We start from the raw sequence: 24,736 nt of genomic DNA, 5'->3' as shown, positions 1-24,736 counted from the left end.
ACCTCTTCCAGTTTCAAATGGAAATTGTTATATTTTAACAATTATTGACAGATTTTCACGTTGGCCTGAAGCTTATCCACTTAAAGATATTTCAACAAATACTATAGTAAAAACTTTTATTCAAAATTATATACCACGATTTGGTATACCATTGAATATTACAGTAGATCAAGGTTCACAATTCACCTCAAAATTTTTTACGGAATTAACTAAACTTTTAGGTTCTCATAAAATTCATACATCTCCTTACCATCCCCAAGCAAATGGCATGATAGAGAGATTTCATCGAACTTTAAAAGCAGCAATTATAGCATCAAACGACTCGGTTCATTGGTCTGACATTTTACCATTCATTCTACTTGGTTTACGAACTTCTATTAAAGAAGATTTAAAATGTTCATCTGCTGAACTTGTTTATGGTCAAACACTTAGAATACCTGGTGAATTAATTATTTCAAATAGTAATAAAGAGCATGATTTTTCTAATGACGCTCTTCATAAAATAAGAGAATATTTTTCGCTTGTTCGTTCTAAAGTGTTTCATCATAATAAAGAAAATTTTTTCGTTCCTAAACAATTAGAAAATTGTGAGTATGTTTTTGTTAAAGTTCTTCATAAATCTAATTTAGAATCACCTTATGAAGGACCTTTTAAAGTTATCTCTAAGAAAAATAAAACATTTACAATTCAATACAAAAATACTATTAAAAATATTTCAATTGATTTACTTAAACCAGCAAACATACTTATTAACACTAATTTAAATACAAATACATTAAACAACAAAAAACAAAAAAAGGTTACTTTTAATATTAATTAATAATTTGTTTGTTTCAAATTTTCTTGGAGGGGGAGTAAATATAGTGTTAACTACTTTGTACTCTTTACTTTAATTTTTAAAATAATTTTAATTGAGTTTTCGTGTTAACTTAAAATTTTGAATAACTTCAAAAAAAGAAAATTCTAATTAGTATTAAAATATCTAAACTCAAAAATAAACAAAAATAAATTTTTACACTTAAAATCAAAATAAAAGATTTTTAAATATCAACTTGAATGTTGATATACCAGGGCACATTGCACGTTATTGCAGTACCAATGCTAACAGTTCCAACAATGTGGGTGGTCGTAAACACAGAGCAGAAGGAGATGAGCAAATCTCCAAGACCACTCAATCGTTAAACTAAAGCGAGTCAGCCGCAAGGGGCGACAGCCGGCTCCCTCAATTGAATGCCCCATAATCTCTATCTCGCAAATTGGAAGGTCAAGCAATCTTACTGTCGGAGGACATGTGGATGGAAAGGAACGGTTACTGACTGTAGATACGGGTGCATCCCATTCCATCATTCGATCAGATTTAGTCAACAAAAAGATAAGACCATTGCTTGGAGCAAGATTACGTACAGCCACGGGAGAGGACACCCAGGTAATTGGAGAAGTAGAATGTGAAGTAGCAATTGGGAACGTCACGGTATTACACAATTTTATAGTGGCAGGTATTGTTGATGAAATCATAATTGGAGTGGACTTCTTAATCAACCAAGGCATCAAAATCGATATGCAAAGCAAGACGATGCGATATAAGAACATGGATGTGCCACTTAATTTCGGCTACGAGAGAGGCTACAGCAGTAAACGAGTGCTGGTGGAAGAGAGTCAGCAAATACCACCTAAATCAGAAGCAGTCATCTGGGCAAAGGTTGATGGAGATTGTGGGACAAACAAATTGTGGGTTGTCGAAGCAGCAAATAAATCAGCACTGAAAATACTTGTAGGAAAAACCCTGGCTATGACAAAACAAGATGGACGTATTCCGGTAAGAGTACTCAATGAGTTCAAGTCACCATTCAATTTGACCAAAGGAGCTATTTTGGGAAGGTGCCAAGAGGCCGAAGTAGTTATTAACTGTGAACAGCTCCAGGAACATGTTTCATCTAGTAATACTGATCTTTCAAATGACATCACGGCATGGACGCAGGGGCTAGAGGAAGCCTATCAGAGTAAGGCAAAACAACTGATCCTAAAGTACGCGAACATATTTGACCAGGATGGTTCCAAACCAGGCCGCACCAATGTTGTGAAACATCAAATTGACACTGGAGATGCGAGGCCGATCCGTCAAGCACCACGTAGTGTTCCACTGGCGAAGCGGGAAGTTGTGAGTCAAATCATATAAGAAATGAGCGACTGCGGCGTCATCGAACCATCAGCTAGTCCATGGAGCTCACCGGTAGTACTTGTAAAGAAGAAGGATGGAAAAATGAGGTTTTGCGTGGACTACCGGAAGTTGAATGACGTTACGAAAAAGGATAGCTACCCATTGCCAAGAATTGACGACACTCTGGACTCGCTCTCTGGTACGAAATGGTTTTCCACACTGGACTTGAAAAGCGGCTACTGGCAAGTGGAAGTGAAGGAGGAAGACAAAGAGAAAACAGCCTTCAGCGCCGGAGATGGTCTTTGGCAATTTACAGTAATGCTCTTTGGACTATGTAATGCACCAGCTACTTTCGAGAGACTCATGGATAAGGTATTGAAAGGACTACATTGGAAAACATGCTTGTGTACCTGGACAACATCATCGTATTGGGCAAGAACTTTGATGGACATCTTAAAAACTTAGATGAAGTTTTCCAGAGAATAGCTGGCGCTGGTCTGAAGTTAAGTCCCAAAAAGTGTGCGCTGTTTAAAAAGGAAGTAAATTATTTGGGTCACAAGGTAACGACAGAAGGTATCCGTACAGCGAATGAAAAGATAGAGGCAGTAAAGGATTGGCCAAGACCACAGAATCTGCATGAACTGAGAAGTTTCCTTGGGCTGTGCACATATTACCGCCGATTTGTACCAAATTTTGCCAGCGTAGCCCATAGTCTCCACGAGCTATCAAGAAAAAATAAAGCTTTTGAATGGAAGAAGGAGCAAGAAGTAGCTTTCCAAACATTGAAAGAGCGTTTGTGCACTGCCCCAATGTTGGCATATCCGATTCCAGGAGCAACGTTTATTCTAGATACAGATGCGAGCGGATATGCTATAGGAGGCGTTTTATCACAACTGGTCGATGGACAGGAGAAGGTAGTTGCATATTACAGCCGTTCGATTGGAAAACCAGAGAGGAACTACTGCATTACGCGGAGAGAGCTGTTGGCATTGGTAGAGTGCATTAAACATTTTCACAAATACCTCTACGGCCAGCGATTCCGTGTCAGGACAGATCACGCAGCTTTAAAATGGCTTCTGCAGTTCCGTAATCCGGAAGGACAATTGGCACGGTGGATCGAGCGACTACAAAGTTATAAAGTCATTGAGCATCGAAAAGGTAGTACCCATGGAAATGCCGATGCAATGTCACAAAGACCATGTAGTTTGGAATGCAAGCACTGTTCAAAATCCGAAGAAGACATTATAGATGTCCGGCTAATGATTATAACATGTACAGATGAATGGGACCAAACAGAGAAGAGATGTCAGCAGAGAGTCCCATTGCGAAGTCATATTGGGCACAGTGGAACAGTTTAGAATTGATATCCGGTTGCCTTCATCGAGTATGGGAGAGTGAGGATGGTAAATGCAAGAACAACTGATAGTTGTTCCCAGAAAGAGGATTCCTGACGTGCTCAGCGAGCTGCATAATGGTCCAAGCGGAGGTCATCTTGGAATCACGAAGACGCTCGAGAAGATTAAACAGAGATTCTATTGGGTTGGTTGCCGTCAGTCGGTCACTGAGTGGATTGCGAACTGCGAGGTTTGCAGCAGAGCGAAAGGGCCCAGAACCCGAAGTCATGGCCAGATGAAGCAATATAACTCAGGTGCGCCATTTGAAAGGGTCGCTATGGATGTCGCCGGTCAATTTCCTATTAGCAACGGCGAAAACAAATATGTACTGGTAGTTATGGATTATTTCAGAAAATGGCCAGAGGTATACCCAATCCCAAATCAAGAAGAGGAAACGGTAGCAGAAGTGTTTATAAACAATTGGGTTGCAAGGTATGGTGTACCAATGGAGTTACATTCTGACCAAGGCAGGAATTTCGAATCAGCTATGTTCCAGGAAATGTGCAAATCATTGGGCATTCGAAAAACACGGACAACTGCATTGCATCCTCAATCCGATGGTATGGTAGAACGATTCAATAGAACATTGGAAGAGCATTTAAGGAAAGTAGTAGACAATTACCATTAAGAGTGGGATACCCGCATACCATTATTCTTGATGGCTTACCGATCAGCAGTGCATGAGACAACGGGCCAAACCCCTGCAAAAGTAATTTTTGGCAATGACCTTAGACTGCCAGCTGATTTGAAGTTTGGGATAGATGCCAATGCGGAGAAAAATGTCAAGAAATCCACTAGTGATTTGGAAGAAGAGCTAAGAGAAATACATGATCTGATAAGGCAACGAACAAAGATTATGAGTGACAAGATGAAAGCCAGATACGATAAAGCAATTAATTCGGAAGGTTTTCAGGAAGGAGATTTGGTGCTGTTATACAACCCACAACGTAAAAAAGGTTTGTCCCCGAAATTGTAGTGTAATTGGGAAGGCCCATACAAAGTTGTAAAACGGATCAACGATGTAGTGTACCGCATACAAACCATCGGTAATCCACGAACCAAAATGAAAGTGGTCCATTTGGAAAGGCTGGCAACGTTTAGATCGGGAGATTTGTCTAATCGGGACGATCAGACTTAGGTGGAGGGCAGTGTTACGAATATTAGCAAAACTAAGGGGTGCTGCCATCTCTAAGCCGATGCTAAGGAGCGCCTTGCATGCACATCCATAGATCAATCATTAGCTATCATCCGGTGGCGAAATCCTGAGCCAGATAAATAATTTTGCATGTAAATGCAACGACAACGATTTGAGCCAGATAAATCCAGATAGAAGTCTGGTTCAATTTGTGAGCCAGATAATTTGTTAATTAATTCTTTTTAGGTTGGCAACGCGGTCTTTAATATACCTACTTTTTCAAAAATAGATGTCGCTGCTTAGCCTTTCGCCGTATGAGTTAAATGAAAAACAGCGGCGACATCTGCCTATCACATTTCACGTGAACAAAAATTTCACGACATCTGCTTCTCAAGTCTCTCAATAATCCAGAGCATTCCCGTGAGAATTGAGCGTGAGCCGGAGCTGTAAAACTCACTGAAAGACAACAATTATGTATCTACATAAACGAATAAAATATTATGTCTACACATATGTACGTACACGCAGCAGAGAAGAGATGCTCCCAAAAGTATGCAATTGTAATTTGTTGAAGTGTCGCTCACAAATACACGCATATGAGAAGCTATATACGTGCATCTGTAGTTATAATTATATGACGGCAACTAAGCAAATTCTGGAAGCGCCTAGAAGATGCCACGAGGAAATCACAGAGTATAAAAGCACCAGCGGTAGAGGCGCTATAAGCAGTTTCGATTAAGACGATATCTAGCGAGCAATAGCAGTATTATTTTGAAAGTCAGTTCATTTAAGCTATCAGTTTGGTTATTAAGCCAGTAATTGCAAAGTATAAGTGTTATTGTGAAGTACTTTAATAAAGGCCATTTTTCCATTCAATATTGGAGTTATTTATTCAACAGTTTAGTGATACGAACTTAGTAAAAAGGCAAATAAGAGGATTTGCAAGCAAATTCGTTACAGTATAGTTATATTTTGGAATTAATTGCTTTTAAGTATTTGTAGATTTTATTGATGTTTTCCATTGTTGGGTTTTGCAATAATGTCATAGGGTTTTCGGTCCCAAATATTCTAAGTCGGGTGCTAAGTACAGCTGTGCATTCCGTGAGAATATGTATGACAGGAGTGGTAGCAGCCTGACAAAATTGGCAGAGGTTGTTTCTATTTTTGTCTAATAGGTGTGAGTGGGTGTAGTTAGTGTGCCCGAGCCGTAGGCGGGAAAAAATTATGATTTTGTGCTTTTCAATGTTAGCTGGATATCTTGGTGGCATAAGGTTGGGGTTTATGTCTTTGTAGTGTGCTTATTGATTGAGGGAAGCTATTCGTGAGTGATCGGTCTTTATCTGGTGGTGAATGTAACGCTGTAAATCAATTTTATCAGTTAAAGAATTAAGTATTGTTGGTGAGATGCAAGCCAGCTTTGCTGCTTTGTCAGCACATTCGTTTCCTGTTATGCCAACATGTCCCGGGCACCATATAAGTACTATATTTTTGTTTTTGTATATGTGGTCACGAATTGTGTTTACTAATCCCTAATCCGAATGGAACTGGTTTTGTATAGCTTTTAGTACTGCTAGGCTGTCGGTGCATATAACAAGTTTTTTCTGCTTTTCTTTGCTTATACGTATAGCCTCGAGTATAGCAGCTGCTTCTGCGGAGAATATTGAAGTTATATCGTTGAAGATGTTGTTCTTGAGTGTTCGTCCTTGGGAATCGACTACAGCATAGGCCGAGTTGTGTACGTTTTTTGATGCATCCGTGTACAGTATTTGATAGTTTCGGTATCGATATGTGGATATTAACTCGTTGAATGCTTGGCGGTAGGCTTCGGCGGATGTACTGTGTTTCGGGAGTTTGGCGAGGTCCATTAAACATGATTTTGGGCTGAAGAGCCACGGAGGTGTTTTTTGCGGATGGTTAAGTTGTGATCTGTCCAAGAGGTCTCGCGCCGGATTGCTAATAATTCGATGCATGGCAGAAGGGTGCCTGGGATGCCTTTTATTGGCCATTGCTTTGGTGACATCAGCGTCAATGATTGAGTTTTGTTTGTAGATTGTTTTTGGCAAAAGTCTGTAAATTGATGAACTATACCGTTCTTCGCGACCCGGTAGTCCTGATTCTGTTAGAAGGTTAGCGATGGGTGTAGTGGGAAATGCGTATATGCTTTTCCTAATCCCTTGGTGGTATACAGGTTTTAATATGTTTAAGGTGGACTTCGGTGCATTGCCGTATAAAAATAATCCGTAATCGATTTTGCTCAGGATGAGGGTCCTTGTGATATATGTTAGAGTATTTGTATGTACATAGCCTTTTCCCGATAGGTAACGGATTATGTTGGTTCTGGTAGTTATTGATTTCCTTAGGTTTGAAATATGAACTTTCCATTTGAAGTTTTTTGTGAATGTTATGCCAAGTATTTTTAAGTTGTCCACATAGTTGATTTGGGTGTTGTTGATTGTTAGGTTTTGGGGTGTACATCCGTGTTTCGTGCAGATATGTAGTATTGAGGTTTTTTGGAGGTTGATTTTTGCGCCGGCTTCTTGGCCAATTATGTATATCACTTATTATTGAGGAGCATAACCTGTTGTTGTCGTCGTTCGAATTCCTTTTAGCCATGATGTATAGGTCATCCGCATAGATGCAGTGATCTAATGACGTATGTTGAAAAATGATTGTACTAAGGCTGTTGAACGCAATTTGAAAGAGAATTACTGAGGGGGATCATCCCTGTGGGTTCCGGTCTGCAGTTGTCTCGATTCGGATAAGGTATTGTTAATTTTTACTATAACGCGACGGTTGAGAAATGTTTTTATGTAGGCTAACATCTTAGGTCCGACGCCCCACACGTGTAGTGTTTCCAAGATAACGTGAGGGCCAATCCTGTCAAAGGCTTTTTCGAAATCTAGAGAGAGTATAGAGACATGATTACGTGAAGACAGAGCTTTAGATGTATAGTAATCTATATGTAGAAGAGCGTCGGTGCAGCCCCGATTGGGTCTGAAAGCGACTTGGTTTGGAGCAACTAGTTTACATGTTTCTATGAACCAGGATAGGCGTTTGGCGATTATTTTCTCCAATATTTTTGCAATACACGGGAGCAACGATATTGGCCGGTAACTCGACGTTGTTTTTGGATCTTTGTTCGCTTTGGGGATAGGGACTAATATGGCCGTTTTCCAAGTAATAGGAAGGTGCCCGTTGTTGTATATGTTATTGTAATGTTTTAGCAGTTTGTTCTTGGTAAAGTTTGAGGTGTGTCGTAGCATTTGGTACGTAATACGATCAGCAGCTGGCGTACTTCCTTTTGCTTGTTTTAAAGAATGTGTAGGTTCTGAAAAGTTGATAGGGGTTTCGAGGGCTTTTGCTTGTGCGTTTGATGGTGCACTTGGCAATAAATGTTTGGCTCTATTTTTTGCACAATTGAGTTCGGGGGAGAAGTTTTGATCCGAACTGTATTCAGTCCATTCCGAGCAGAAGTGGTTTACGATTTCCTTTGAGTCGGTTAGCAGGTTGTTGTTGCTATTTATCGTGACGATTTGAGTATAAATGTTTTTGTTGTTTAGCAGCCTTACTTGCTTCCAGATTTTGTCAATTGGGGTGTTTGGGTTTATGGATGTAGTGAATTGTTGAAAGTATAAACATTTTGCCTGTTTTGCTGCTTTGCGAAATTTGGCATTATGCTTTTTGTAGCGAATGAGGTTTTCATTCGTTGGGTTCCGTTTAAAGGAGTACCAACTGTTCATTTTTTCAACTCGCAGTTGAGAAAGTTCAGTTGACCACCATGGTACTGTCGATTTTTTGTGTGGACGTGTTTGTGGAATGTGTAGGTTAGCGGATACTCGGATGGATTTTGTAAGTACGGAGGCGTCTCTGTCTATTTGGTTTGTTAAACTTTTTTTATCCAATTCTTTATCTATAGTGTTCTCAAAATTCTCCCAGTCGGCTTTTTGTTGTATAAATTTAGGTATGAACGGCTGTGGACGCTGTGTGTTGGAGAGCGTTATTGATGTTTTGATCGGAATTGAGTGATCACTATTGTGTAAGTAGGGTAATGTGTAACAGGATGTGGTTGGGAGTAGGGATGCGGAGCAAGAAGTGACGTCTACGTGCGTGAGTGTGCTGTGGGTAGATAAGTGAGTTGGTTGTTGGTCATTTAAAATGCACAGGTTATGTTGTGCAATGGCGTTTTCAAAGGTTACACCTCTAGCGTTGGTTATTCGCGAGCCCCATAGTGTGTTCCAACTGTTGATGTCGCCCACCAGTACTACAGGTTTTTGGACATTTCGTAGTAAGTTATCAATTTCTTGTGTTGTAAAATTTTGGTTTAGTGGAATGTAAAGTGAGATCACTGTGAATTTAAAGTTTAGGATTATTTCTATGCACACGTTTTGGATTGGAGAAGGGACTGGTGTGTATTTGTATGGCACGTTTGATTTAATCAAAACGCCAGCTCCTTGTTTTGCGTACGTAGTTGAATTGTTAACGAAGTATGCACTATAGTTTCTGGAAGGGATAGGATTAAAGCCGCTAGGGCTATAAGATGTGGTTGGTGTTCTTTTCGAAGGAGTTCAAGATCAATATTGTTGTTAATGAAACCTTTGATGTTCCATTGCAATATATTGAATTTGTCTATCATTATGGATGAAATAAATTATAAGTTGTCGTTGGACGCAGGGTCCGACGCTGGTTGTTGTATATAATACTCGTTTTGGTTTAGTAGTATTTGTGTAAGATTGGAGAATGGTGATTGAGTGCTGCTGTTGGTGGCAACAGCTTGAATATGTTTTGGGGTGGTTGGAAGTTGCTTGTATTTTTGGTGGTTGAAAGGGGGTTGTTGTTGGCTAGGATAACTTTCTTGGATTCTTCCGTAGAAGGTTTTGTGGGGGAGGCCGGGCGTTTGTTTGGTGCGGTTGTGTTGTTAGCTGTGGATGTTTTGGTTGATTTGTTGGACATCGGTTATTTGTTTGTTGTGGATGCAGTTGGAGTAATGCTGGGTGGTGGGTTATATTGTTTTTGATGGGGTGTATTTTTGGTTTTTTCTGCATAGGAAGCGGTACCACTTGAGGGTTTGTTCTTTGCGTTGTATTTTTTGTAGGCTTCGCCCATCGAACACTTGTGAATTGTTTTTATTTGTAGTACTTCTTTTAATTGGTTGAATCTAGGGCAATTTTTGTCGGAGGAATAGTGTTCGTTGCCGCAGTTTGCGCATTGGTTGCGGGTGCACGTGTCTGGCGAATGCGGAGGTAAATTACAACCATCGCAGGAGGGGGCATTTGAGCAGCGATTTTTTGTGTGGCCAAGACGTTGGCATTTACGGCATCACATAGGGTTGGGGAAGTATGGGTTTACGCGGACTTTGTACCAGGCTATATCCAAGGTCTTTGGCAGTTGGTAGAGGTCAAAAGTAATAACAATTTTTCCGGTTGGGGTTGTTTTACCATCTTGAGTACGTGTGAATTTGTAGATTTTAGTAACTCCTTGAGATTTCAGCTCCTGGACTATTTCATTTTCATTGACATCTATTAGGCATGGTGCATATATGACGCCTTTTACCGAGTTGAGGTTATCGTGTAATTTTACCGAAATTTGGCACGTTTGCGAGCTGGTTGGTTTTTAAAAATCTATTGGCGACATTTTCATTTCTAGCTAGGAGTAGGAGTGAACCTTCTCTTAGCTGTTTTATTTGATCAACTTGTGTGGAGATTGCTTCAATTCCTTTTTTGATTGCAAATGGGCTAAGCTTCTTTAATTCATTGTTAGTCGAGGAAATAACTAGGTACTTTGGGTGATTTGAAGAAATTTGTTTTTCGGGTAGACGGGGATAAACGTAGGTTGAGTCTAGTGTCCATTTGGTCATCTAGGAGTAAAAACCTATTGCGCCCCCTATCCGGCGGGCCTGTATCCATGGTGTTGTTTTTGTATGCTGTTTTTTATTGTTTTTTTTTTTTTCTAACGGTATGTGATTGATTGAAAAGTATTGTATGATCTGCGGATGAGGTGTAAAGCGAAACACGCAATACTGTTGTTGTTATTATAGTTTTGTTTTTATGTTTACGGAAAATAACTGCACTAAACTATGCGCTTCAACACGTCTGTACTCGGCGAAATGTAGTCGATGACTGTTTCTTCAAATTAAAACTAATTAGGTATTTGAGACACAATTATTTTTGCATACTTTATTGAATATGAAATATTTTAATGTATTCGTATAGTTTAACATTCCTGTTTAAACATTTGGGTATGTAATGAAGCAAATAATTTCAAAAAACTTGTATCTTTTATTTACGCAGTGCCTTTGTGGCTTGAAGATAAAAAAAAAATTACCATACGACTTACAACAAAAATTCTCCTTTAAATCTAAAAATTATCTTCATTTGTTATAAATTCATCACGAATTTTATTTAATTTAGTTACTAATTCCATTATTGATACTTCACCATGTACTTTGTTGTCGCGTGTACGTATATTCACCGTTTCCGAGGATCGTTCCTTCTCGCCCACAACCAAAATGAAATTAAATTGAGCCAGTTGAGCATTGCGAATTTTTTTATTCAAGGTATCACCAGCATCTGTATCGGCTTCGGCCATGAATCCAGATTCATGTAATTTTTGACGAACAGATTGGGCATATTCATCGTACTGTGGACCAACGGGAACAACCATTACTTGACGTGGTGACAACCAGAATGGCCATTTGCCAGCATAACTTTCTGTTAGAATGGCAATCATACGCTCTACAGAGCCAAGTATAGCACGATGTATAATGACTGGTCGTCTTTTTTCACCATCATCGGCAATGTAATTTAAATTAAATCGTTCTGGCAATTGAAAATCTAACTGTATAGTGGCACATTGATGTGCTCGTTTTAGTGCATCCATAATAGTTATATCAATTTTCGGACCATAGAAGGCACCATCTCCGGAGTTCTCTTTCCAAGGTAAACCGAATTCGTCTAAAGATTCGGCAAGTGCTTTTTCAGCAGTATTCCATTGATCCAACTCACCAAGATATTTTTCAGGGCGCGTAGAAAGTACAAGGTTGAACGAAAAGCCAAAAATGGTGTACACGTGACGCAAAAAATCTAAACAACCCTTCATTTCATTTTTAATATGCTCAGGAGCGCAAAATATATGCGCATCATCTTGCTGGAAACGACGGACCCGAGTAAGACCAGTTAGCGCTCCCGAGAGTTCGTTTCGATGTAATACGCCAAAGTCAGCTAAACGTAACGGTAGCTCTCGCCATGATCGATTGCGGTTGTCGAAAATAAGACTGATTAGGGAATGTCATTAAAAATTACACACCTTACACTCAGATAATGATTTCTTAACTTACCAATGTCCCGGACAATTCATAGGTTTTAAAGCAAACTTTTCCTTTTCTACTTCAAATGAGAACATATTTTCCGAGTAATGTTGCCAATGACCAGATGTCATCCATAATTTTGAGTTATATACATTTGGTGTGATAACTTCTTGAAAACCACGCTTTCTATATTCAAATTTTATGAAGTTCATTAACGTGTTATAAATATGTGCGCCACGTGGTTGGAAGAAGCATGAGCCTGGTGACAGTTCATGAAAAAAGAATAACTCCTGCTCTCGTCCAATTTTTCGATGATCGCGTTTGGCTGCTTCTTCCTGAAGTTTTTCCCAATCTTTAAGTTGTTTTGGGTCCGGAAAAGATATCCCATAAACTCTTTGAAGAGTTTCAGCGTCGGCTTTACCTTCCCAATAGGTTGAGGAGTTCTTAGTAATTTTGAGAGCCTTAACTTTGCCAGTGTGACGAACATGGGGACCACGACACAGATCAATTAGTGAGCCACATTTGTAAACAGTGGTTGTTTCAGTGTTTACCTTCTCGTTTAAAATGCGGACCTTGAATTCATTGTACTTGAACATTTCCAACAAATCGGATTTTTTCAATTCCAAGCGTTCAAATGGTTGCTTCTCTTTTACGATCTGTTTAACGAGACCTTCCATACTGGGATAATCATTGGTAGAAATCTAGTGCAAATTTTTAAATAATGTTTATAGTTGAATTTCTTAAAGATTATCTATGTACTCACCCCTTCTCCTTCTAAATGCATATCATAGTAAAAACCATTATCAATTGGAGGTCCATAACACAAATGTCCACCATATATGCGTTCCATAGCTTCGCCCATGATATGAGCTGAACTATGCCAAAACACTGCCTGAGCTTCGGGATCATCGAATTTCAAAAGCTGCAAAGTGCAGTCTGTTTCAAGTACACGATCCAAATCCCAAACAGCACCATTGACCTTTGCTATAACAGTATTATCAGCTAAGCCTTGGCTAATACCCTTCGCAACGTCGTAAGGAGTAGTCTCCCAGGATGTGGCATCTACTTTTTTCTCATCGGGTAGAGTTACTGTTATGGGTGCGCGAGGTTTTGCGGCTAATTCAGCTTCACGTTCAACTTTTAATTTTTCCCAGAGTGCGTTACGTTCCTCAATATATGCTGGCCAAGGATTTAATTCTGAAATTTTTAGTTATTAAAAAATGGGTAAATATAATGTTAATTTATAGAAGAAAGTCTACCTTTTTTGCCAACTTCAGCGGGTGCATTCTTTTGTTTTTCCTTCTTCATTTTTGCAGACTAAAAAAAAGCAACATGGCAAAAGCTATAGTTAAGCGGATGTTATTATAAGGCTAGAAAGCTAATAGTCCGAAACATTGCAGAATAATACAGGGAGCGTTAGTAGAGCTGAGGATTGCTGCTATACTATGTGATGTCATGTCGGTGTTGCTTGAGGCGGCCGCCGTGGTGTGGTGGTAGCGTGCTACGCCTACCACACTGACGGTCCTGGGTTCAACTTTCGGGCAAAGTAACATACAAGTCTAGACAAAAAAAAATTAATTAGAAAACAGTTTTCTAATCGGCGTCGCCCCACGGAAGTGGTTTGGCAAACACTCCGAGTGTATTTTTGCTATGAAAAGATTCTCAGTGAAAATGCATTTGCCTTGCGGATGCCGTTCGGAGTCGGGATAAAACACGTAGGCTCAAACTCTATTAGGGAGAGAAATGAAATGCTGAACAAAAAGTTGCTGTTGAATACCCAGAAACATAGGCTTCCCAACAGACATCTGATTGATGAGGCCACACCTCCCAGGGCATTAAGAGTTAAACCCGTAAGTATTATGACCCCCCAGCGGGTAAGGGGGTCAGAATATACCCGCGGTAGGTATGCCTGTCGTAAGAGGCGACTAAAATACCAGATTCAAGGGGTGTGTAGCGCAGCCTTTCAGGTTGCCAGCGCAATATATAGCTTCTCCAAACCCAATTGTCAACCTCACCTATCCGCGGCGAATCCTGTTTCACTAACAGACGAGGCTCTGGCGACCCCAAGCTCCTCATGGAACTTGGGGTGGGGAGGGAGGGGATGGCCTGAAGGTTTAATGTGGCCACATAAATCGTTCCCGAGATGGTCGGGCTAGTACCTTAATGGTGCTGTGGTACCGGAGCGTACCGGATCTGTATCCGGCAAAGGACCATCACATCGATAACAATCCCCAAAGCCTTCGGGGAGCAACCTTATCGCTACAACAACAACAACATGACGAAATACGGCACCTGGAGCAAAAAAGCACAAGCAGGTCGTCAGTGATATCCACAAACAGGCGTCGGACCTATATGCCGGGAATTGCCTGGCGAATCCAGTTCTTAAAGAAAAATACCCAGATCGCGCAGAAGAGGAACGCACTCTCCCTAGGGCAACGCGCGTCACTCTAACTCAACTTCAATCTGGGCTCTGTAACAGGTTAAACTCTTACCTAGCCAGAATCAACCCCGACATTCAAAATGTATGTCCTGCTTGCAATGTGAAATTGAAACTGCAAGATTCCTTGCACTCCCGTTAGAGGATATTGATGAACATTTGTGATGGTCGCGCCTATTGGATGGATGAAGAACTGCTACAACAACAACAACATCCCAACACCGATTTCGAAGGGACCCGTGGCCATATTTCGGTTTTTCGTTAATATCTTTTGACAGAGTTCAAATTTTTTTCCGCCTTCGGATTATTAATACTGATGTCAACACGCGTCGTTTGACACCTCTTTCGATACTTTTGGAGATGTATTAGCAGTCAGAACAGGGGTCTAGACTTTTACCTTAACTTTTTGTCTACAAAAAAATCGGACGAAAGGGTGCTGACTTAAACAAGAAGTGAAAGAGAATATTGCTATTGTGTGATGAATAAAAATGCAATTCTTGTTAAATGTAAATATCTATGCAGAACCCTATATTAGATAGGTAGATCACATGTAATTTTAGTTTTTTATAAGAACCACTGCTTGTCCTTCCTCTATTTAATTACAATTACTTCATTTTTCACTTAATCTACAAATATTAATCTATACTTTGCTACAATTACTGTAACAAGAACAACGAAAAAATGTATTTTATGCCACGACAAATTAAGACAAACAGTAAGCAAAGCATAAAATACTAGAGATGCCACGAATAGTGAATTGGCCGAATACCGAATATTCGCCAACGCTGTCGGCCGAAGCGCCGAATATTAGGCCGCCGAATATTCGGCACGAAATATATGCTTGTCGGGACGAGTTTGTTATGATGAATCTTAGTTGCAATGAATCTAGTAGTACCGATGACGATTCTTCTCCAGTTCATAAGAAAGGAAACTTGAATGAAAATGATAGGAATACTGAAATACACGACAGTTTCTGGAACTGCTTTGAGGAAGTCGCTACAGATAATATGCGAAATGCTAATGATGAGGAGGACGTGGAGAAGAATGCTGTCGCAAACGAGTTGGGTTTTTATTTGAAAACAGCTCGCCTAGATCGGAAGGCCGATCCTTACAAGTGGTGGTTAGTAAACGAAAAACAATACCCAAACCTTTCGAAATTTGCTAAAGTTTATCTTTCTTCTCCTGGAAGTAGCGTGTATAGTGAGAGGTTATTTTCTGAGGCTGGTAACATTTACGATGAAAAGCGTAATCGTTTGCTACCCAAAAATGCTGAAAAGCTTGTTTTTATCCATCATAACTTACCACTGATGAAATTTAAATACTAAAGTGTTGTAATTTGGAAATAAATACATAATTTAGAGTAATATAACGTGTCTTTTTTACATAATTTGGTATTCGGTATTCGGCCGAATACCGAATAGAAAGAAAAGTGGCCGAATAGGCCGAATACCGAATAGTTTCCGAATATTCGTGACAACTCTATAAAATACATGTGAACTTCCATACATATTTATAACACATATCTTCAAAAGTGTATGAATCATGCACCTGTAAGACACGGCTTTTACATCGACTTCATATATCCAATTAAATATATGATTGGGCGCATACAAACTTACAAGTCTGCACAATCTTGCCTGTTTGTATACGCCAATGTGTACATATATTTCATGGATGTAATGCAGTTTACGGTACCCACCGAAATTTGGGCCAAAATTTTGAGTGAGGTATCAAAAGACGCGTATTCACGTCTAGATCAAGAATCCGAAAGCGGAAGTTAACTTTTTTTACCCGTTCAAAAGATATTAACGAAAAACCGAAAAATGACCCGCCGGTCCCTCCGCAACCGAGGGTGGGATCCATAGTATTTTTGTGCAGAACACCTTTCTGCGTTGGCGGCCTTCGGCCGCGCTTATAAAAAATAACCCTGGGCTACGCCATGCCAAGTCCAGGTGTGTGGTATAACCGTGGCTACCGCCACGGTGATGCACAATTTTTTTTTTTGTGGGTAAACCACAACAGCAACCACATTAAAATCGCCGACTTCAACTGCAAATATCTCCCGACAGAGATACAATTTTCCCGCCTTCGGATTATTGTTCTCGAGATTAACACGCGTCTTTTGATACCTCACTCGAAAATCTTGTCCTCAGGTACACTATGTTTTAGGGTGGGTACCGTAAGCTGCACTACTACCTTGCTGGTTAATCTTGGACACCGACCAATGTTGAATAGCGCCTGCAAAAAGTATTTTGTGGAACAGCGTTTTTGCGAAATGTGATGGTATATTGTACTCCCAACAACTGCAATTTTTGAAGTTTCGTAACTGCTTTTCCTATATTTTTGCCAGCATTAATGTTCGTTTGGGTTTTAGCAGCTACAGCAAGATGGCATTTGCACCGGAAGAAACGTCTGTTACTGGAAATTAAAACGAATGTCTTTGCTATATCTACCACTTCCCAGACTCTAAACATAACGCAAATACTTTTTTAAACCACAAAAGGCATTGTTTTACAAAATACAATTAACTTAAAACATGCCTCTTTATCCAAAAAGTAGAAATATTTTACACCACACACCACGTTTTACCAAAAGCATAGTGTACCTATACCAAGTGTGTCAACTAAGCGATAAACATTGTTTACTATATAGTTTGGCAACTTAAATAGAGGTTATGTTGCGAATAGAGTGGAAGGCAGTGGACTAGGCAGTCGAATGGCATATAATGAAGGAATGGTACTCGGAGTTTTTTCAAAGTTAAAAAAAAATGATAAAAGCTTTAATAAAGATAAAACTATTGTTTTAATAACAACAAAAACGCCTTATATAATCTATATACATAAATTCGTAAGGATTATTTCACTTTAAAATCTGAGTTAAATAATCTAAAGTTTTTTTTTGAAACTGAGTTGAGAACTGTGCGTGTGAATGTGCGAATTTTCACCGATCAGCTGTTAGTTCCGCTACTTGGTAAAATTTACAATGGCGATAAACGTCAAAACTACAAACAGCCTCGCTCACCTGATGCAAATCTCAGGTCTAGAGTTGCATTTTTGGTACGTAAGAGTACTTCAAGCTGAGTTGCATTTAATAATTCAATAAAACTTTGTAGTATTTACAGATGTAATAGTTGCATATATTTCCGCGAAAATAAAAATACTAGATTTGTAGCCTGCAACAATGCGGAAACATACGGAAAGCAAAATTTATTTAAATTAGAGTCAAAATATAAAGCGCCACACGTGTAACATGGAAAAATTTCACTTCTAAGGCTGTTTACACAAATGCATAAGGGCAAAATTATATAAAACGCTTTGGTCACTTCAAAATCATATATGACACTACTTTATTTTTGCTTGGATTTCAAGCTAAAAAAACTAACGAAACTTTATCGGAACTTCAAAACACAAAAAAAATTTCTATCATGAAAAAGCGAGGCCACTATTCCCCCATAATTAGCGAGTTTGTCATGTTTTTGTTTTTGTTTATGTTTTACATTTTATTTTTACATTAACATTTTTAACAATAAAACAATGCAAATAACGCGCAAATTATTTCTTTCTCTAATGGTTCACTTTTTTCACAAGAAACTTGATTCTAATTGTGTTTTTATGCACCAAATTTTCAAACTAAAAAAAAAACTTTCATTTCTCTGAAAAAAAATAAAGAAAAAACGGCCGAATGTCAAAAAAACCTATCGAAAAACAAACTGGCTCGTTTGTTTTTAATGAAGGGTTGTATTTTTCTTGTATTTCGTTAGTTTTTTGAAATATAGTTTAGCGTAGGCACGCAACCAAAGCATTTATGTAAATTTTTCGATACTTCGCCCGACAGATGAATTAATGAATGCAACACAACCAAAGCGTCTGTTTAAATCCGCCTTAATTTTTGTAGCTGTGAAAGCCTCCTGCAAATATAATGCTGCTGTAATTGCAAACAAATCAAACTCCTATATGACGCTACTTTATTTTCTATGTATTTTCTCTTATATTTTTTGTCGAGGGAGCCAATAAGGTTTCAATACTGGTGAAAGTATGTGAACTATATTTGAAAAAACTAACGAAATACAAGCAAAATTCAACGTAGTTCATTAAAAACAAACAAGCCAGTTTGTATTTCGATAGGGTTTTTTGACATTAGGCAGTTTTTTCTTTATTTTTTCTGACAAATGAAAATTTTGTTTTTAGTTTCAAAATTTTGTGCATAAAAACACAATTAAATTCAAAGTGTAAATTGTGTGTGCAAATGAGTTTTCAATAAGTGTACATTTTTTAGTTTTTCATAGTGAACTTGGGTACAGAAATTCAAATTAAAAAGTTTTTCACAATAATTTGAAAAAATCTACGTTTTCTCTGCTTTTTACAATTAAAGGAGCAACCCTCCGTAATAAATTAAACTTTTAATGAAAATCAATAACTCTGCACTGAACACTTTTCGCCATGATATAAAATTATAATGCTGTGGAACAGGAGCAACACTTTTGTGACTACATAAACCCTGCTTCAATCTTTTACGTCTCTGCACAGAACCCTAATTGACCTTTTTCAACCGAAACAACAATGGCAACCCAGATTTTCCCGTTATGCCCACTTAAGCGAGTGCCTGTCAGAAAGAAGTCAACACACTTGAACTTGTACACTATGAACGGCTAGCGACTAAACGATGGATTTGTGGCATATAATAGACTACTTACTAATCGATACATTGAAATAGAATTTATACTCACCCCTATTCTGAATATCGACTTGGATTGGAATTTTTTCGATTAGGCAACTTATGGTATTCTGTGTTCCAATCACTTTCGATCCAACTTCGAATCGTTCGATTTTGTGTATTCTGCATTTCGGTCGTAGTTCCGTTTTTCTAAGTTGCAAATTTGTTGGCGGAAAAATATTTTCTTTTTATTTATTAATTTATAACAGAAGTTTAACAAAAATGTATGTAAAATTTGTTGAGAAACGTAAAAGGCTTGATGGTGATCTTTTATATGTTTCCAACACAAGTGCAGTATGAGACGTTGGCTAATTTAATGGCAACAAAGCGGGATATGATGACTCCTGGGAAGCCAGCCTTAGCATAAAATTCTTGCTTCGATTGTATTTTCTCCTCTTCACTTTGTTCAAATGTTATCCACTGAGGGCATAATTTTGGTTGCATTACATCCAGAAACGTAGACAGTGACTTTGACACTGTTGACTCTCCCATTCCTACAGTATAATTCGCCTCTATTCCATGCTGGTAACTGCCTTCTGCAAAAAATCTCAAAGCAGCTACTACAATATTAAGGGCAGATATCGATGCCGAAGTCCTTGGACGAATTTGCCCCGCAAAAGTATCTAACACATACTGAAAAGCATACTTATTAAGTCGAAACTTTTTTTTGAATCTAAATAAGAAAATAAGTCATTAAACGTTACCACTTTTAAGTTCAATTTCTTACAATTCGTCACTCATCTCAAATGGATTACACAAATCTCGCAATATTTGCCTTTCCATTCTCGCTTGGCCATTTTTGTATGCGTTGCTTTCCAACTCCACAAACAATGCCGCGGCTATTGATTCCATTATAATAGCTATAATTTGTGTCTGTTCGTTGGGTCTAGTTATATGCCAAAGCAACCTGCCGGAGTAGAGGAAGGTGAAGCGAAAACGTAAACAATCCGTGCGGAAAGAATAAATAAATCTTTATTAAGTATTTTAGGCCAGTGTAATGAATTAGCATCCATAAAATTCAGAAAATGTCAACTATATTCGTGCAGGAATCCGTTTTAACAAAACTCGGTGGCCACGGCAGGGAATTGTCCAAAAGAACGACAAAAACACACTTACAATTATGAAAGCATTTCACTCAAAAAAATATAACACTTCGGCAATATATTCTATTACTTTTTTTTGTACAAAATGGCGTGGATAATAAAATATAAACGTTTTTCTGTGTTTTTTACAAATTTTCTTTAATTTATATTGTTCCAATGATCACACATTCCATACAAACAGCTGATTTCGAAAAATCATTTGCTCTTCCTCTTTTTGTTACAATTCCGTCGTAATGCAGAATACCCAACTTCGATTAAAGCGTAGCGTAGAGCGGGAACGTAATCGAAATGCAAAATAGGGTTGAGTAATTTAAAGCCAAATTAAACTTCCTTAACCCTAACGCCATAGTCGTAACCATACCCATATCCATAACCATCTCAATGTGGTCGATTAATGGTGCCTTAACCTAAAAATCGTGAAAATTTCATAAAAATGATGAAAACGCAAAAAATTACAAACATATTCCACAAAAAATAAGTATCTTAGTCATAACGTATCCAAAACAATGAAGAAAATCTAAAAAAAAGTTATTAAATTCACCAACTCAAATATTTTTAGGTTATGGATATGGCGAGAAACCAAAAACCAATTGATTGGCTATGGCGTTAGCGTTATAGTATGGCACCATTAATCGATTACATTCCTTTCCATAAGGTAGGTTCGATCAGCTGATTTATCTGGTTATGGATTTATGGTTATAAGTCACCATTAATTCGCCCTTTAAATTCGAGAGCATGACACACGGCCCGGTTTAAGGGCCAATTAAACTTCCTTAACCCTTTCACCCCTGAGTTTTTTTTCGAAATCAGGCGGTGTTTTCATCATTACGACAGCTAATCCTGTAATATGACTAAAATATAAAATGTTTGGCATACCTGAATCCTTACCGTTATCCTGGGATATATAATCCCAATAACATTTATAGGTGGGACGAATAAGTCCCAATAATACCAAAAGGGCCAAAAATTTGTACACATGTAAAGGTATAAACAAATATTGGGATATTATTATCCCACACAAATGCATTATTGGGATTATATGTTCCAATGCATTTATAAATATAAAAAACTTACTTTTTTCATTATAATTTCTTTCCAATTTCGAAGGAATAATATTTATTCACACCTAAACTTTACAGCAAACGGTATATTACGAATCAAAACGGTACCAGATAGACGTTTCACACTGAAATTCAACGCGTTACTGATGAAATTTCGCGACATGTCTGTACAAAATATTGCGTAACGGGAAATTTGATGTCAATAATGACGGAATGCGGTTACTGATCATCAAAAAGGCTTCAAGGTTTTATTGGGCACATTTCAATGCGTAATTGGATAAAAATTAAAAGTTATACACATATTTGAAGTTTGCTGGGACGTATTGTCCCATTAGGGGCGAAAATGTTAAGGGATAATTAATGGCGACTTATAACCATAAAACCATAACCAGATAAAACAGCTGATTGAACCTACCTTATGGAACTCTAGTCAACTTTAACTGAAGTTTAAGCTCGCACTGAAAAACCCGGCATTAATACACGTTTAAAAATATCGGGAGGGGTGTCTAAAGATTGCGAATCCAAAACGGCAAGCAAAATTATGAGTCGTTTAAAAGATATTAACGAAAAGCGAAAAATTACCCCTGGTCCCTCTAAAACCGGGGTGCGATCCATAGTATTGTTGCTCAGAACACCTTTCTGAGCTGGCGGGCTTCGGACGCTCTTATATAGAATTAACTTGGCCCAATGTAGTGAGATCAAAATTAAATCCGTGCGAAATCCCTTTGTACAGAAAATGTTTTCCTGTTTACAAGAACATTACAACAACCACACGAAAAATTTTCATTTGCTTTGCAAATATCTCTCATAGACCCCAAATTTTTTTGGGACCAAAACGCGGTTTTTTTTACACCCCTCCTGATATTTTCGGACGTGTATTAGGAGTGTTATGCCCTCGTAAAGAATTACCGAATTGATTGGAAAAGGCTCGATTTGGCTACTTAGGCCCACTTGCAGAACGTCAAGTTAACTTTTTATCTCAGAGTTAACCCGACATCAGGAACTAAACACATATACTTTTGACACATTTTTTTAATTAACTTTGAGCTAAAATGATAACTTGAGGTGTCGAAATACGCGTATTGGCCCAACAACAATAATACGAAGGCGGAAAATAAAAATGTTATCTCTGTCCGGAGATATTTGCAGTTGAAGTTGTCAATTTTCATTTGGCTGTTATAATGTTGTTGTGCACTGAAAAAATTTTTTTTTAAAAAGGGACTCTGCGCGCATGTAATTTTGATCTCTGCTCTAGACTATTACCCAGATTTGCTCTCAAATAAAAGCCAAATAGTTATTAAATAATAATTTAAATAACTTATATTCTAGGAAAAATATGTAGTCCCAAGTTCCAAATACAATACGCGTCACACAATTTGCAGAAATGTTTTTTTTTACTTGAGCCAACATATCGCACAACTGTCAATTCTAGGAGATCATTTCAAATTTCACCCCTGAAATGTGTAATCAGCCCCTATATTCCAACCTTCGCTAACGCTAAAACTCCATCTCCAAAAATATCTAAAACAGTAAGTGCGCGGGAAATTTGCAGCATTTAGTACCATAGGATAGCAAGGAATAACAGCTTAACTCCTGTACTTATACATAGTACTAAGGCGGTTATTCCTAATGACCACATCGTATTAAATGATGCATGCTTTCCTGCGCATTTGATGCTGATTTGAATATTTTTGGAAATGGAGTTTTAGCGTTAGCGAAGGTTGGAATGAGGGGCAGATTTAAAATCCTTGCACGCGGTAGTGAATGGAGAGATAGATATGGGGCTGGATTCACTAGCGGAGTTATTGGTGTCGTTTGTCGTATCGCTGTAGTCGTATCCCTAACGTAATCAGCTGTTTATCATTACGATGGTAAACCAAAGCCCAATTGGTTGGCTACGATACGGTTACGACCTTAGCGGCACGAATAATCGATTGCATTGATTCCCATAAGGTTGGTCGAATCCGCTGTTGTAAGGTTACCGATAAAGCACCAATGTCTGCAGCATTGTTTACTATATAGTTTGGCAGCTTAAATTGAGGTTATGTTGCGAATAGAGTGGAAGCAGAGAGGATAGATAGAATAAGAGACGTCATTTAAATTTTTATTTGTAATGTACCTGATTGGCGGGTATTCGAAAATTGCGTTCTGCACATTTTTAAGAAGTTTATGTTAATATATATTGTAATTGTTGGAAAGAGGATGAATTGCTTAATTAATACGATCCTTTAAAACTATCAAAAATACCTCATGAAAATGGGTAGAAGCAATTTAAAATTACCCTTCAAATGGGACATTACAAATAAATTTCGCAAAAAGCATGAAATGACGTCTCTTATTCTATCTATCCTCTCTGGTGGAAGGCAGTCGAATGACATATAATGAAGGAATGGTGTTTGGAGTTTTTTCAAAGTTAAAAAAAAATGATAAAAGCTTTAATATAAATAAAAATATTGTTTTAATAACAACAAAAACACCTTATATATTATATATACATAAATTCGTAAGGATTATCTCACTTTAAAATTTGAGCTAAGTAATCTAGTTTTTTTTTGAAACTGAGTCGAGAACTGTGCGTGTGAATGTGCAAATTTTCACCGATCAGCTGTTAGTTGCGCTACTTGGTAAGATTTACAATGGTCTGCAGCTTTTACCAGAGAGGATAGATAGAATAAGAGATGTCATTTCATACTTTTTGCGAAATTTATTTGTAATGTCCCATTTGAGGGGTAATTTTAAATTGCTTCTACACATTTTCATGAGGTATTTTTGTTTGTTTTAAAGGATCGTATTAATTAAGCAATTCATCCTCTTTCCTACAAGCACAATATATATTAATATAAACTTCTTAAAAATGTGTAGAAGGCAATTTTCTAATACCCGCCAATTACAAACAGTGCACGGACTTTTAAAAAGAGAATGTTGGTAGACGAAAAATTAAAATAGTGCTAGAAGTTGGAAGATTTTTTTTTTTTTCAAGAAAACAATAGCTACATTTTATATTTGTAAAAACCAATTCATATTTTATTGTAAAACAAATAGAGCACATTTCACGGATATAACACTTAAAAAAAATGTAAACAAAATAAAAAAAATCACGTAAATTTGTATATACATAGCTAATGCCTATATCATACTGAGGAAACTTTACCGATACATCTCATTACAACAAACAATTTTCCAATGTACCAGTATTTTTTTGCCACAAAATAACCGACTTTGGCATGTTATCGTTTACTTAAAACTTATTTATTTTCGTTCAAAATTATTCATAAAAACTGATGAAAATATAGCAGGAAAATATTAGCGAGTGATGACTACTACATTTCTTTCATAAACAAATTTATTTCTTGTTTGAATTTGTCCACAAATTTTCAAAATAAGAACCGAATTTCAACAAAAAAAAAATTGTCAGAAAAAAACAAATGAAAA

The 24,736-nt window shown here is 37.8% G+C and overlaps 1 protein-coding gene across 10 annotated transcripts; it reads right to left on the bottom strand.

Annotated features, from left to right (window-relative positions):
• Positions 1-10,831: 10,831 nt before the first annotated feature.
• On the bottom strand, positions 10,832-17,312 carry ThrRS (threonine--tRNA ligase). Of its 10 annotated transcripts, XM_067768790.1 has the most exons (6): positions 16,968-17,089; positions 16,650-16,845; positions 13,250-13,307; positions 12,754-13,187; positions 12,021-12,691; positions 10,832-11,957 (listed from the first exon to the last, which is right to left on the bottom strand). In XM_067768790.1, the coding sequence occupies exons 3-6, from the start codon at positions 13,296-13,298 to the stop codon at positions 11,042-11,044; spliced, it is 2,070 nt and encodes a 689-aa protein (XP_067624891.1). In that variant the 5' UTR covers positions 13,299-13,307; positions 16,650-16,845; positions 16,968-17,089; the 3' UTR covers positions 10,832-11,041. The 10 variants fall into 10 exon arrangements, with proteins under 10 accessions (XP_067624891.1, XP_067624900.1, XP_067624893.1 ...); XM_067768799.1 differs by lacking the exons at positions 16,650-16,845; positions 16,968-17,089 and adding an exon at positions 17,291-17,312; XM_067768792.1 differs by lacking the exon at positions 16,650-16,845 and having other exon boundaries at positions 16,968-17,062.
• Between the last annotated feature and the right edge of the window lie 7,424 nt (positions 17,313-24,736).

This window comes from Eurosta solidaginis, chromosome 2 (genome assembly GCF_040869045.1).
Source record: "Eurosta solidaginis isolate ZX-2024a chromosome 2, ASM4086904v1, whole genome shotgun sequence".
Taxonomy (NCBI): Eukaryota; Metazoa; Arthropoda; class Insecta; order Diptera; family Tephritidae; genus Eurosta; species Eurosta solidaginis.
Note: the sequence above shows the minus strand (reverse complement) of the source record. Positions and strands in the feature narration are given on the sequence as shown.